The sequence below is a fragment of the Muscardinus avellanarius genome (genome assembly GCF_963383645.1).
Source record: "Muscardinus avellanarius genome assembly, chromosome: 15".
Lineage (NCBI taxonomy): Eukaryota > Metazoa > Chordata > Mammalia > Rodentia > Gliridae > Muscardinus > Muscardinus avellanarius.
This window is the reverse complement of record NC_137801.1, coordinates 38707127-38718502: the sequence shown is the minus strand read 5'-3', so window position 1 is coordinate 38718502 and position 11376 is coordinate 38707127. Positions and strand designations below refer to the sequence as shown.

Below are 11376 nucleotides of genomic sequence, written 5' to 3'. Positions count from 1 at the left end.
GCTGAACAAAAAACAGAAGATTGCATCTTGTTTGACCAATACTTGGACTTAAAAACAGAGAGAAAAAAGAGAAAGAAAGAGAGGGAGAGGAGAGAGAAAAACAAAAGGCGAGAAACATTTGCTATTTCTCTCTCGAGTTCTTTTTCCTTTCTTTTTTAAACAAATTCGGAACGGAGATGGCAGCTTTTTTTTTTCTTTTTGTCTGTTTTGCTTTTGTCGTCTCGTCCTCGTGGTCGTGGTTGTTTTTGTATAGTCGACTCTTTAAATCATTTTAAACTAGAGAGAATATTTTCCCAGATACAAATAAATCGTCATGCAGGTGGGGTGCCGGGTCCGTGGGGACCAAAAGGAGAAGCCGTGCTTGTCCTAGAAAGTATACAATTGTCATCTATGTTTTCTGCCCAAAAACATCAGCGTTTGTGACTGTCTGTTGGCGTCGCGGTCCTTTGGGGTGGCCGTGGTGGTAGATGGTGGTTGGGGGTTGTTGATGGTTTGCGGTTAATTGGTTATTTTTCTTGGTTTTTATATATTTTGGCTGGGGTAGGAGTGTGTGTGTGCTGTGTATGTGTATGGTTGTGTATCCTGATTTCGGTTTGTTCTGGGGATGGAGGAGGGCGAGGAAGAGGAGGAAGAGGAGGGAGGGCTCGAGGAGGAGGGGAGAGGGGAGGAGGGCGGCCTTGGCTATCATACATCGCATTCCGAGTCGCTGGAGGTTACCGAGAGGATGGAGGTGCCGGTGTCCGCGCGCTCCGTCAGGCTGGACACGCTGGTGGTCGGGCTGGCCGCCGTGGACGGCGACTCCGCCGAGCCGTGCGTGGGGCAGCCGGGCTCCGCCAGCGAGCGCATGCTGCTCGGTCCGATGGCCTGGTGCTGGAGCCTGCGGGAGAGAGAGCCGTGGCCGCCCTGACTCCGCGGCCCGCGCCCGCGCCGCCGGGGCAGCCGGGCCTGCAGCCGCCCTGCTCCCGCGGCGCCCGCGCCCCGCGCCCCCAGCCGCCGCCCCCGAAAGCCGTCTCTGCCCTGATCCCTCCGCGCCCCAGCCGCTCCCCGCGCGCCCCCGAGCCTCCCCAGCCCGACCCCCGGCTTTCGGCTCCCTTCTCAGAAAAGCATCCGCGGCTTCTCAGATAGGGACCGACTCTGAGCAGAGGCAGCGGCAGCAGCCGGCCGCCCGGGGAGGCTGGCGCCCGCCGAGCCGAGGCCGAGCCCTGGATGCAGGCGGTGGAGAGCGTCTCCTTCCCCGGGACCCGGCGCTCTGCAAACCGAACCCGCTCCCTAGCGAGCCTCCGCCCGCCGGGCTCCCCGGACGCCCACCCGAGCTGCGGCTCGGCTTTCCCTGACTTGCGCGGGTAGGACCCGCCGGGTTAGCTCCATGGCTTCCTGCGCAGAGCGCAGGATCCGGGGAAGAGAAACGCTAAAAGTAAAGTAAGAACCTGGAAGGAGAAAAGGATGAAGGAGAAGGCAGGAGGGAAGCGGAGCCGTGCCGGGCGGCGTCTGTCTAGGGCTAGGGAACGGTGGCCTGGACCTAGTGTCTGGGTGTTCTCCACACCAGGAGGCCTCGTCCGGCCCTGGCCTCCCTCTCCCCCCCCCCATCGGGCGAAAAGTGGGCTCCACGGGCAGGGGTGGGAGGACTGTGGGGTCAGGCCTGGCCTACCTGACTCTGACACACTCCAGGGGCTAGCCGGGCGGCGACCAGCAGCTGTCAGCCGGTGGGGACCTGCTCCCCGCCTGGTTCGGGCTTTCTCCTTTCTAGCTGAGGAGGGACACGGGCTCCCAGGGGCGTCCATACAGCTCCCTCCGTCCTTTTCCCTTTCCTCTGATTCCTGCCCCCTTCCCTGTCTTTTCATTTATTTTTTTTTTCTCCTTATGTGCACCGAACCCAGCTCCTCTGACCAAATCCAAGAAACTTTGTGACTCCGTGGCCAAATTTGCCAGCAGCAGGGCAAGTTAGCAGACCAAAGGGTCGCGCGCGGCTAGGGAAGGGAGAGGCACGCACAGCACCCACTCCTACACAGGAGCCCCCCACCGCCCGGCCAGCGGGCTCGGGTCCGGCGAGGTGCCGCGGGGAGGAGGCCCTGCACGGGGCCTTTGTATCAGGGACCGAGGCCCACTCTCCTGACATTCGTGGGCTCCTCTCGGGTGTTATTGTACTGCGTGGAAATGAAAGCCAGGTGGCAAAGAGTGCTCCCCCCCTCCGTGTCTCCAGGCTCAGGGGGCGCCTCGCTGGGGTGAGGGCTGGGGAGAAGGGTGCGGGCGCAGCGCGCAGAACCCGAGCCGTGGGCACTCGTGGGACACGCTGTGCCCTGACCGACGCCGTCGACAACCCCCCGGCCCTCCCCTGGTGCACGCACCCGGGCCTGCAGCAGAAACTTTCTCCGAGCGGCCGGGGAGTCGCGGCTCCTCCGGGGCTGGGGCCGCCCCGCCCGCCCCAGCCCCGCCGCCCCCGCCGGCTCCGAGGCCGCGGCCGGCGCGGACCCGCCACTGACCTGTTCTTGGCCGCCGCGGCGCGGTCGCGCTGCCGCCGGTTCTTAAACCAGTTGCCCACTTGCGTGGGGGTGAGGCCGGTGGCCTGCGCCAGTTCGCGTTTCTTGCTGGGGTTGGGGTAGGGGTCCTGCAGGTACCACTCCCGCAGCAGGCTGCGAGTCCGCTCCTTGAAGCAGTGCGTCTTCTGCTCGCCGTCCCAGATGGTGCGCGGCAGCGGGAACTTCTTGCGCACGCGGTACTTGTCCACCGGGCCGAGCGGGCGGCCGCGCAGCTTCTCGGCCTCCTGGTAGTGCGCCTCCAGCCACATGGCCTGCAGCTTGCCGTGGGACTCCTTGGTGAACTTGTGGTTCTCCAGGATGTGGTAGAGGTCGCGGAAGTTGCCGGTGTGGAAGGCGACCACGGCGCGCGCGCGCAGGATGGACTCGTGCTTGTTGATGGCCTCGCACGCCCCGGGGGCCACGGGCAGCGACCAGAGGAAGCGGCCCAGCCGCTCGATGTCGCCCGTCTCCTCCAGCGTCTCGCAGACGCTGGCCACCTGCTCCGGCGAGAAGTTGAGGGTGGGCAGCTGGAACATGGACAAGTCTTCCGGGGGGGCCCTGGAGCCGCCGCCGCCGCCGCCGCCCGCACGGTCCCCGCCGCCGCCGCCCGCGCCGTCCCCGCCGCCGCCGCTACTCGCCAGAAGTAGGGAGCAGTGGTGAGAATCCGCGAAGTTTGGCAACAAGAAGTGGGAGGAACAGAGGTCTAGGGGGGAGCGGAATACCATGGACTGACCTGAGAGGAAAGGAGAAAATTCAGGGAGAGGAAGAGCGCGGGGAGGAAGAGGAGGAGAGGGGCGAGGAGGGCCGGGAGGAGGGAGAGGAGCGAGGGGAGGAGGGGAGGGGGAGGAGGGGGGCGCGGGCGGAGGAGGAGGGGGAGGAGGAAGGACGTAAGGGGCACCCACACCCCACACACATCCACACACTCACACACCCGAGCAGCCACATAGAGAGGGAGGAAGGAGAGCGGCCCGGTGCGCGCGCGCAGAGACCCGAGGCCGCGGGCGAGGGCGGCGAGCCGAGCGGGAGCCAACCACCGCCGAGTCAAGATTCAGCGATTCCACAGCAATCGCCCTAATGACAACAGCCTCATAATATCTCCCCTAAATCCACAGTGAGTGCAGCATTGAAACATTTTGTTTCGCTTTTCTATTGGTCTGCTGCGTGTCGTTGTGGCGTTGCCACGGCAACCACTGCCAATCACTGTCAGCCCTGCCAATCAATACCGAGAACGTAAGGACGGTTTTACCACTTAGCCAGAGGAGGGGGGAGGGGGAGAACAGGGAAGGAGGGAGACTGGGGAGAAAGAAATTTTTTTAAATCTTTGCAACTCTTAATCTCGCCACTCCTCCCCCCCCCCTTGCTTGCTTTCTCGCTGTCTCTGAGCCTCCTCTTCCCTCTCCCTCAAAGAAGTTAATTCAAAAATTCGAAAAACTGTGGGCCCTGAGTAGTTGAAAGAGATGACCAATTACAGGAGAATATTTTTTTGGAAGCCAGAGTTTCCCCAAGCCTCAGGAACGCAGAGCGACCCTGCCAGGAGAGAGTCAGAGAGAGGGCCCACCGGAGCCGGCAAGGTTTGCACATGGTGCACTCGTCCCGCCGCCTCTTTCTGCCTATGTGAGCACTAATACTGGAAGGAGGAAAGGAGAAATGAGATCATAGGGCCCGCTGCACACCGACCTGGCTAAAAGGCCACTGGATCCCATATGTGTGGGGTGCATCTGGCACCTGATCCCAGGACCCAGGGTGCAGGAGGCCTTGGGTTCCCTTTGGCTACATTCAAAACAACTCCCCTGGCTTAAGTTGGGACTTCTCTTTATTCCTCAATAAGGTGCCTTGATTTTTCCCAACACCTTGTATTTTAAAATAGTGGAAACCACAATACACTTCTTTCCATCTTAAAAACAATCTAGCCAGGTGTGGTGCTGCACACTTATAAGCACAGTACTTGGGAGGCTGAGACAGGAGGATAGCAGTGTTGTAGCCAGCCTCAGCAACTTAGTAAAGCTCTCTGCAACTTAGTGAGACCCTGTTTCAAAATAAAAAATAAAATAGGGCTGGGTGAAGCTCAGAGGTAGAAAGCCCCTGATTCTCAGAGGTAGTGTCTCTCTCTCTCTCTCTCTCTCTCTCTCTCTCTCTCTCTCACACACACACACACACACACACACACACACACACACACTGACAATATGTTTCCTAGCAGAATTCAGCTACCTCTGGAGTTGTGGAAGAGCTATTTGAGCCCAGAAGCCTGGGAGCCCTCTGGGCCCTAGGGAGCCCACAAAATGCGGCCCCAGAAGAAGCTGCTCTGTGCCTGCCCGCCAGCCTGAACAGGTCACTAAAACTTTGAAGGCAACCCTGAGAAATCAAATAAGGCCTGAAAATTGCTTGTTTTCTCATATGGTAAATAATAATAATAATACCAATAATAATACTAATTAATAATAATAGTGTCTAATTTCTCTTTGGGGAAAATAATATTGCAAGCCTAAAACAGATCCAAAAATGAACATAGAATGCAGAGGTCCCTCCCTCCCTGCGGCCACCACAGCCCTCAGGCAGGCCTGGGTATCTATTCTTAGGTATGTTGCTTTTAAGATTAATCAGCACCTTGAGCTGGCCTCCCTTTGTGAGGCTGCTGTAACTATGGAAGTGTGATTTACGCAGATTTGTCGGGGTCAGAGACGTCTTTCCCCCTCGCACTGTGTATATTTAGACAAGACTTGGTTTGGTGTTAAAAAGTGTATATGTTGAATGGATTCACACACAGTAGCCAACAATGCCCACATTGTCGGCCCGTGTACAACGAGTATTGAAACGCAGCGCCCAGACTTCAACTAATCTGCCTTCAATAAAGCTGAAATAATTATCCTAAGCTGCCTTTCCAGAAGAAAAATCATTGAGGAATTCAAAACTTTTTTTAAAAAAAGATCTTTTCTGCATTCCGATGCAGATCTGGGGGCCCGTCGCCCAGATCCACACACACCACTTTGGAGATCTCAAGGAGGAAGGAGAGAAAAAAGATTGAGAGAGAATTTAAATGGAAACCTAACGTCACTGGCCGGTGGGTCCCAGCCCCTTAAACCAGAGCTCAGGCCTTGCCAGGGCCTTGACCCCTGCGGTGCAGGCAAGGGAGGGCAGGGAAGGGCGTGCTGAGTCGGAGGTTCTAGGGCGCAGGGAGGCTGTGGGTTGGCTCAGGGGCTGATACTGGCTCACGCAGCCAGAGACAGCTAGGACTCGCGGGCCCTGCGCTGGCTGACTGGAGCAGAGAAATATTTCCCCAAAGGGAAGATCGGGCAAGCTCCGCTTCGGGCGTCTCCTTCATTTATCTACATCTTCGGGGTTCTGAGTCCTTTTCCGCTCAGCTGTGAAGCTCAGGACGGTCGTTCACTGCAGGCCCAGAAAGAGCCCAAAGGTTGGGACACAAAAACAGACACTTCATCTTTTCTTCCCGACCCCATTCTCTCTCAGGGAAAGGATTATAGTCTGAAAGGTGGGAGGGGGAAGGGGCAGGAGGAGGAAGCGGGGGAGGAAGGAATGAAAACGGGGAGGGGAGTGGGTATTGTGCCGCGTGTGGGGGGAGAATTCCTACGGGTGGGTTTCCGAATATTCTGTTCAACTTTTTGAAAGCAGCTCGTGACCCCGAAACTACATCCCCCGGAGCCGGGGACCCAGGCGCCGGGCGGGCGGGCGGGCGGGCCCGGCCATCCCTCCCTACCCTCGCCACCCCGCCTCGGGGCGGGAACGGCGGCCGCTCCCCGCGCGGCCCGAGGGAGGCGGGCAGGTGCCGCGGGCTCTGCGCAGAGCGCCGAGACCCGAGACCCTCGCCACCCAGGAGGAACCGGAGAAGGCGCGCTGGCTCCGCTCGAGGACGCCCTGCCCGAGCCCGCGCCGCCGCCGAACGCTGCAGCCCGGCGGCGCCGCTCGGAAGCGCGAGCCCCAGGGAGGGGCCGCGAGCGCAGCCCGGGGCCGGCCCGCAGCGCCCGAGGGCGCCACCCGACAGCTCGCCCGCCGCCGCCGCCGCCCGCGCCTCTCGCTCGGGTCCGAGGCACCGCGCTCGCCACCTGAAGCAGTAAGTTCAGAGTCTGCAGAGCTGGACGGGAGGCGGGGCGGCGGGTCCTCCGCGGACGGCGGGACTGCGAGCGCGCTCGGGTCTCGGGCTAGGGGCGATGAGTGTGAGTGTGTGTGAGTGTGAGTGTGTGTGTGTGTGTGTGTGAGTGTGAGTGTGAGTGTGAGTGTGTGTGTGTGTGTGTGTGTGTGTGTGTGTGTGTGTGTGTGCAACACCACAGCGTCCTTTCCCAAATCTCCAGGCGCTGGGCCCTGGGGAAGGGGATAGGATCCGAGGGACCGCGGGCTCCAGGCCCAGGCCGCCTTTCTCGCCCTTGGGACCAAGTCATCGGGCAACTAGAGGTGAAGGCGGTGAGCCTGGGGGATTCCTGGAGAGGGTGGCGACGAGGATGCCTGCACCCCGAGTCTCACGGCAGCGAGGCTGGGGAGCACCGGCCAGCCTGCGGAGTCTCCAGATCTCTCTTTTGCCCTCTGGCCGTTCAGATCTGGGGCTTGATGGGTCTGGGACTCGGCGCGGGGACAGGCAGAGGTCACCTGTGCAGGCCAACATTGCTGCCACCGTCCCCGCTTCCATCAATGCCCCCCAGGGGGGAAGGACAGCATTCAGGGGTGCAGGGGGAGGGGGGCTTTTGGATGAGAGAACGTTCTCACATCCTGATCTGCTGGGCATTCATTGCAAATGTCAACTCCAACCCCAACACAGTGAAAGTTATAATGCCCCCTGGGACACACCCTAGAGACCCCTATTCTCTCCGTGTTTCCGGCTACAGGGAAAGCCCAAGGAGTCCGCAGGCCTACAGGAGAGGAGAGTCCCGAGGGCCGGGGCAGCTGCACTGGATCGGCCTGGTTCTGCCCTCAACAGCAAGCCCAGCTGTCCCAGGAAGGTTCTTCCTGGGGGGCACCGCCCCTGGACGTCCAAAGCTGGGGGCTGACAGGGTGGCCTGCTGTCTGGGCCTCCCCGCGAGCTGCAAACAGAGGCGCTCGGCGCTAACCGCCAGGGAGGGCGCAGGGGAGCGGGTCGGCAGGCGGGGAGGCCTCCGAAGCCCTTCAAGGACCCCGATTACTTTCCTTTGAAAAACAACAACAACAACAACAACTGCTGCCTCCCGTGCCCCCGCCCCCGCCTTAGCCTCCGGGGACCTGCGCGGCAAGCAATAGTGGCCCCCAGCCGTAAACAAGGCTCAGTTGCCTCAACTTTCTCCGTGCATAAAAGTTCCCGGCGAGCAGGGAAATTTGAATATTTGATCAGTCCCTTTGAGTGACCCTCATTAGCCTGGCGCCCTGCTAAGGCTCCGGCACTGCAAGAAAGCTGCTGGGCCCGGCATTTGTACGCCTTGTTAGCGCCGCTTAATGAAGCCGCCCCGACGGCTCAAAGGCGGCCTCGGGGGCTGGCAGCGCGCACCTCTCGGCACCCCGCGCTGCCTAATGAGCCCCACCGCCCTCGAAAGGCCCCTCCGCCCCACCCCCCACATCTTCAGATAAGAGAGGTTTGGCTCTGTCTTGGGCTTCGGCGCCGCCCACCGCCAAGCCCAGGAGGGTGGGCACAAACCCAGCCTAACTGACCGCGGATGCCCTAGTCCCAAGAGAAAGGAGGGGTGACTTGGGAGATGCGAAACACGCTGGTGATGCCTGTGAGGAGGCAGGTTTTGCATCCTGAAGATCTAGCCAGGGGTGGGCACTCTTGGCCTCTCTCAAGAGGGCCAACTGCAAATCAGTTAGTCTCCCCAGCTCTTTAAAGATGCATCTGGACTACTGTCGGAGTGGCAGAGGGCACAAGCCCAGGGGAAGGTCAGCTCTCCTTCCTTCCCCTCCTCCAGTTCCTCTGGTCTCTGAAGCACTGAGGGCCATACCCATCTTTCCAATCCTCTTCTGACAGCCAGACTAGGGCCTGCATTTGGGAAAGGGTGGGTAAGCTCAGCTCCCCAAATTACCACTTCTTCCAATATCCACAGAATCCCAACAGTCAAATGTGACAGTTGGCACTAGTGCCACGCCTGTGCTCACTGCCCGCCCCTCCCTCCATCCCTGCTCTGGTCTCTTTAATCATGTTTTTAGTCCTGGCTAGGATTGAGGAAAGTGCCCTAGGTGGAGCCATACTGGGGCAGACTGGGCCTCCTACAGGTCTGGGAGAGAGGAAGAGAGGAAAAGCTCTGGAAGAAGGAAATCGAGGCAACCATATTTCTCTCTTTCTCCTTGTCTTGGGGCAAGTGACATAACTGACCAATAAGTACAAAACACTCCATTAGAAATCATGGTCCAGTCCTTAGAAAGAGTGGACTCCATCACTGCCCCCTCCCTTCCGCTGCCCTTTGCCCTGGGCAGATGGAACTCAAGGTCCCTTCCATTCCTTCCTTGTACACCAACTCTCAGTCTCTTAAAGGTGTTTTTGGAGGGATGAACATACTGGGCTTGGAAGAAAGGTCCCCCAAGATCCCTACTCAAGGCTTTCTGAAGCCCCCCCCCATGTGCCCACAGTCCCTTCCACACACAATAGGCCTGGCCAGTTGGTAGCCCCGGGCCTCATTCCAGAGTGGCCGCCTCTAGGAAGGAGTGGAACAGAGACAACCTCCACCACTGCCAAAAGGCCAGGTAGGCCCTGGGATAGCAGGGCCCTCTCAACCCATCCAGCCGGCCCCTTTGCCCTTTTCCTTCCTCCTCCCTCCAGCTCCACTGCCCCCAGCCCATTCCCTGGCCCCTGTTGCAAGCCAAAACGGACACTCTTTGGGGATCACCTCAGGTGGGCAAAGCTCTGTAACTCGGCCAGGATCCGTCCAAAGTGCAAAAGTAAGGACAGAGAAGGCAGGGGGTGGGCGCTGATGAATAGACGGGGAACCTGAGGCGGAGGGTAGGACCCGCTGGCTGCTGGGGGAGGAGGTGGGAGGAGGGGTGGGAGTCCGCGGGCGACGGTCGGGGCAGCAGGGACCTCAGGCGTCGGTCGGTGGCGTTGGGGGCTCGATCCGGAGGAGAGGGGCGGGGAGGCGGGGGTCGAAGGAGCGCGGGGCGGAGGGTGGGTGCAGGTCTTTAAGAGCCACGGGGCTGGCAGTAGAGGCTCGCGGCCCGGTGCTGGCAACGCACTGACCCGAAGGGGATTTAGCGGGAAGGGAGCGGCCGGCTTCGGGGGCTTTGTCCTGGGCACCCAGAGAGGCCGAGGCGCACTGGTGCGGAGTGGCCGCGGCTGAGAGGCCGCGCCGAGCTTCAGCGACGCTGCTCTTGACTTCTGAGCAGGGCTCAGGAAGCTGCCCGGCTTAAGTCGAGCTGCAGGTGCCTGGCGTCTAGTCCCCGGCTTTCCAGCCAAGGAGGCTAGGGATGAGCCGGCGCTGGAATCGCGGGACACCTGGCCAAGCCGCTCTTCGCCCCACAGCCTCCGACCCCAGCGCAAGGCTTCGAGCCGCCAGAGCCGCGTCTGGCACGGTCAGGGAAAGATCCCCCAACGTGCCTTTTGATTTGAGTGTCTACCGAGCGCAGCTCCAGAATCCGCGAGCCCCAAATGAATTCTCAACAGGTGGCCAGGTAAGTCTGTTTAAAGAATTCTGGCTAGGTTGGCAGCCCCTCCCTGACCCGCTACCTAGCCCCTCACTCTTTCCCCCTAGGCTTTGGGATCCTCTGGCCTCCTCTAGGTGGGGGCCAGAGATGGCGTGGAAGCTTTGCCCTCCCCATTGGGGGTCTTCGGCCCTGGGTTCTGGCCTGAGCAAGATGGCAGGGATCCCTTAGAAGTCCCACCCGGTACCCCGTCCACATCGTCTCTTTGAGCTCCTAGGACTGGGCCTTGGCGCCCCACGAGGGGAAGAGAGGGAGTGAGCCCCGCAGCGCCTCGAGAGCCTCGTCCTCAGGAGCGGGGACAGGGACCCCGTGGCTGGTGGCCTTTGTGTGAAGGTTTACGGTGAAAACTGAACTATTCATTCCCTTTATGAGAGACGCGGGATCCCGCCCAGGACAGACCCAGCCCGCGGTACAAAGGCAGGAAGAAAAGCCTCTGGCAGCCAGGGGTAGGGCTGGAGTGGGGAAGGTGGAGGGGGCCCAAAGAGGGGGAGGAGAAAGCAAAGAAAGGCGAAGGGGAGAAATCCAGAGCGTGCGAGTGAAAAGTCGGAAAATGTCCCCAGAGCGCGCCACAAACAGGCGCGCGCTCTCGGGCGTTCAGCCTCTCTCCCCCTCCTCTCTCCCCCTCCTCTCTCTCTCTCTCTCTCTCTCTCTCTCTCTCTCTCTCTCTCTCTCTCTCTCTCTCTTACACACGCACTCACACCCATTGCACACAGGTAGCCCACGCATGCGGTCCTTGGCGGCGCAGGGTCTCACGCCCGGAAGCCCGAGCCCAGCGCGGAGCAAAGCCGCCTCTCCCCACCCCCAACCCGCACTCCCAGAGCCCGCCCGCCCCGCCGCGGGCACCGGGGCTGGGGGAGCTGGAAGGGCCCCCGAGGCTGGGTGCAGGGAAGATCTTACCTGCGCAAAGGTAAGGGAAGCCGGGAGCCCGAAGCGGCGGTGGATAAATATTCATTAGGAAGTGTAAGTCTCTCCTTTTAAACCGCGCGGCGCGCGCTCTGGCTCCTATCTCTTTCCCTCCCTCCCCCCTCTGCCCTCTACTGCGGCTCTCTCCTCCTCTCGCCCCCCCCCTTCCTGCGAAATACCGAGTGGATCCTGGTCCAGCTAACCTGTTGGGAAGCCCGGGCTGCGGGCAGCGCGCCCTCAGCTAGCTGCTGTTTGCTTTCGCTCTTGGGGCGCACATCCCCCCATCTCTCCCCTCCCTTCTTTCGCCCAGCCCCTCACCTCCTCCTAAATTACTACATCATTAGCTTTATTT

At 60.5% G+C, this 11376-nt stretch overlaps 1 protein-coding gene across 2 annotated transcripts; it reads right to left on the bottom strand.

The window, feature by feature from the left end:
• Positions 1-276: 276 nt before the first annotated feature.
• Positions 277-11073, bottom strand: SIX3 (SIX homeobox 3; the record flags this gene model as incomplete). Of its 2 annotated transcripts, none has more annotated exons than XM_080711186.1 (3): positions 277-366; positions 718-877; positions 2481-3247. In XM_080711186.1, 3 exons carry the CDS (start codon positions 3239-3241, stop codon positions 277-279), a joined length of 1011 nt encoding a protein of 336 aa, XP_080567312.1. The 2 variants fall into 2 exon arrangements, with proteins under 2 accessions (XP_080567312.1, XP_080567311.1); XM_080711185.1 differs by lacking the exon at positions 277-366 and adding an exon at positions 11019-11073 and having other exon boundaries at positions 685-877; positions 2481-3249.
• Positions 11074-11376: the final 303 nt, after the last annotated feature.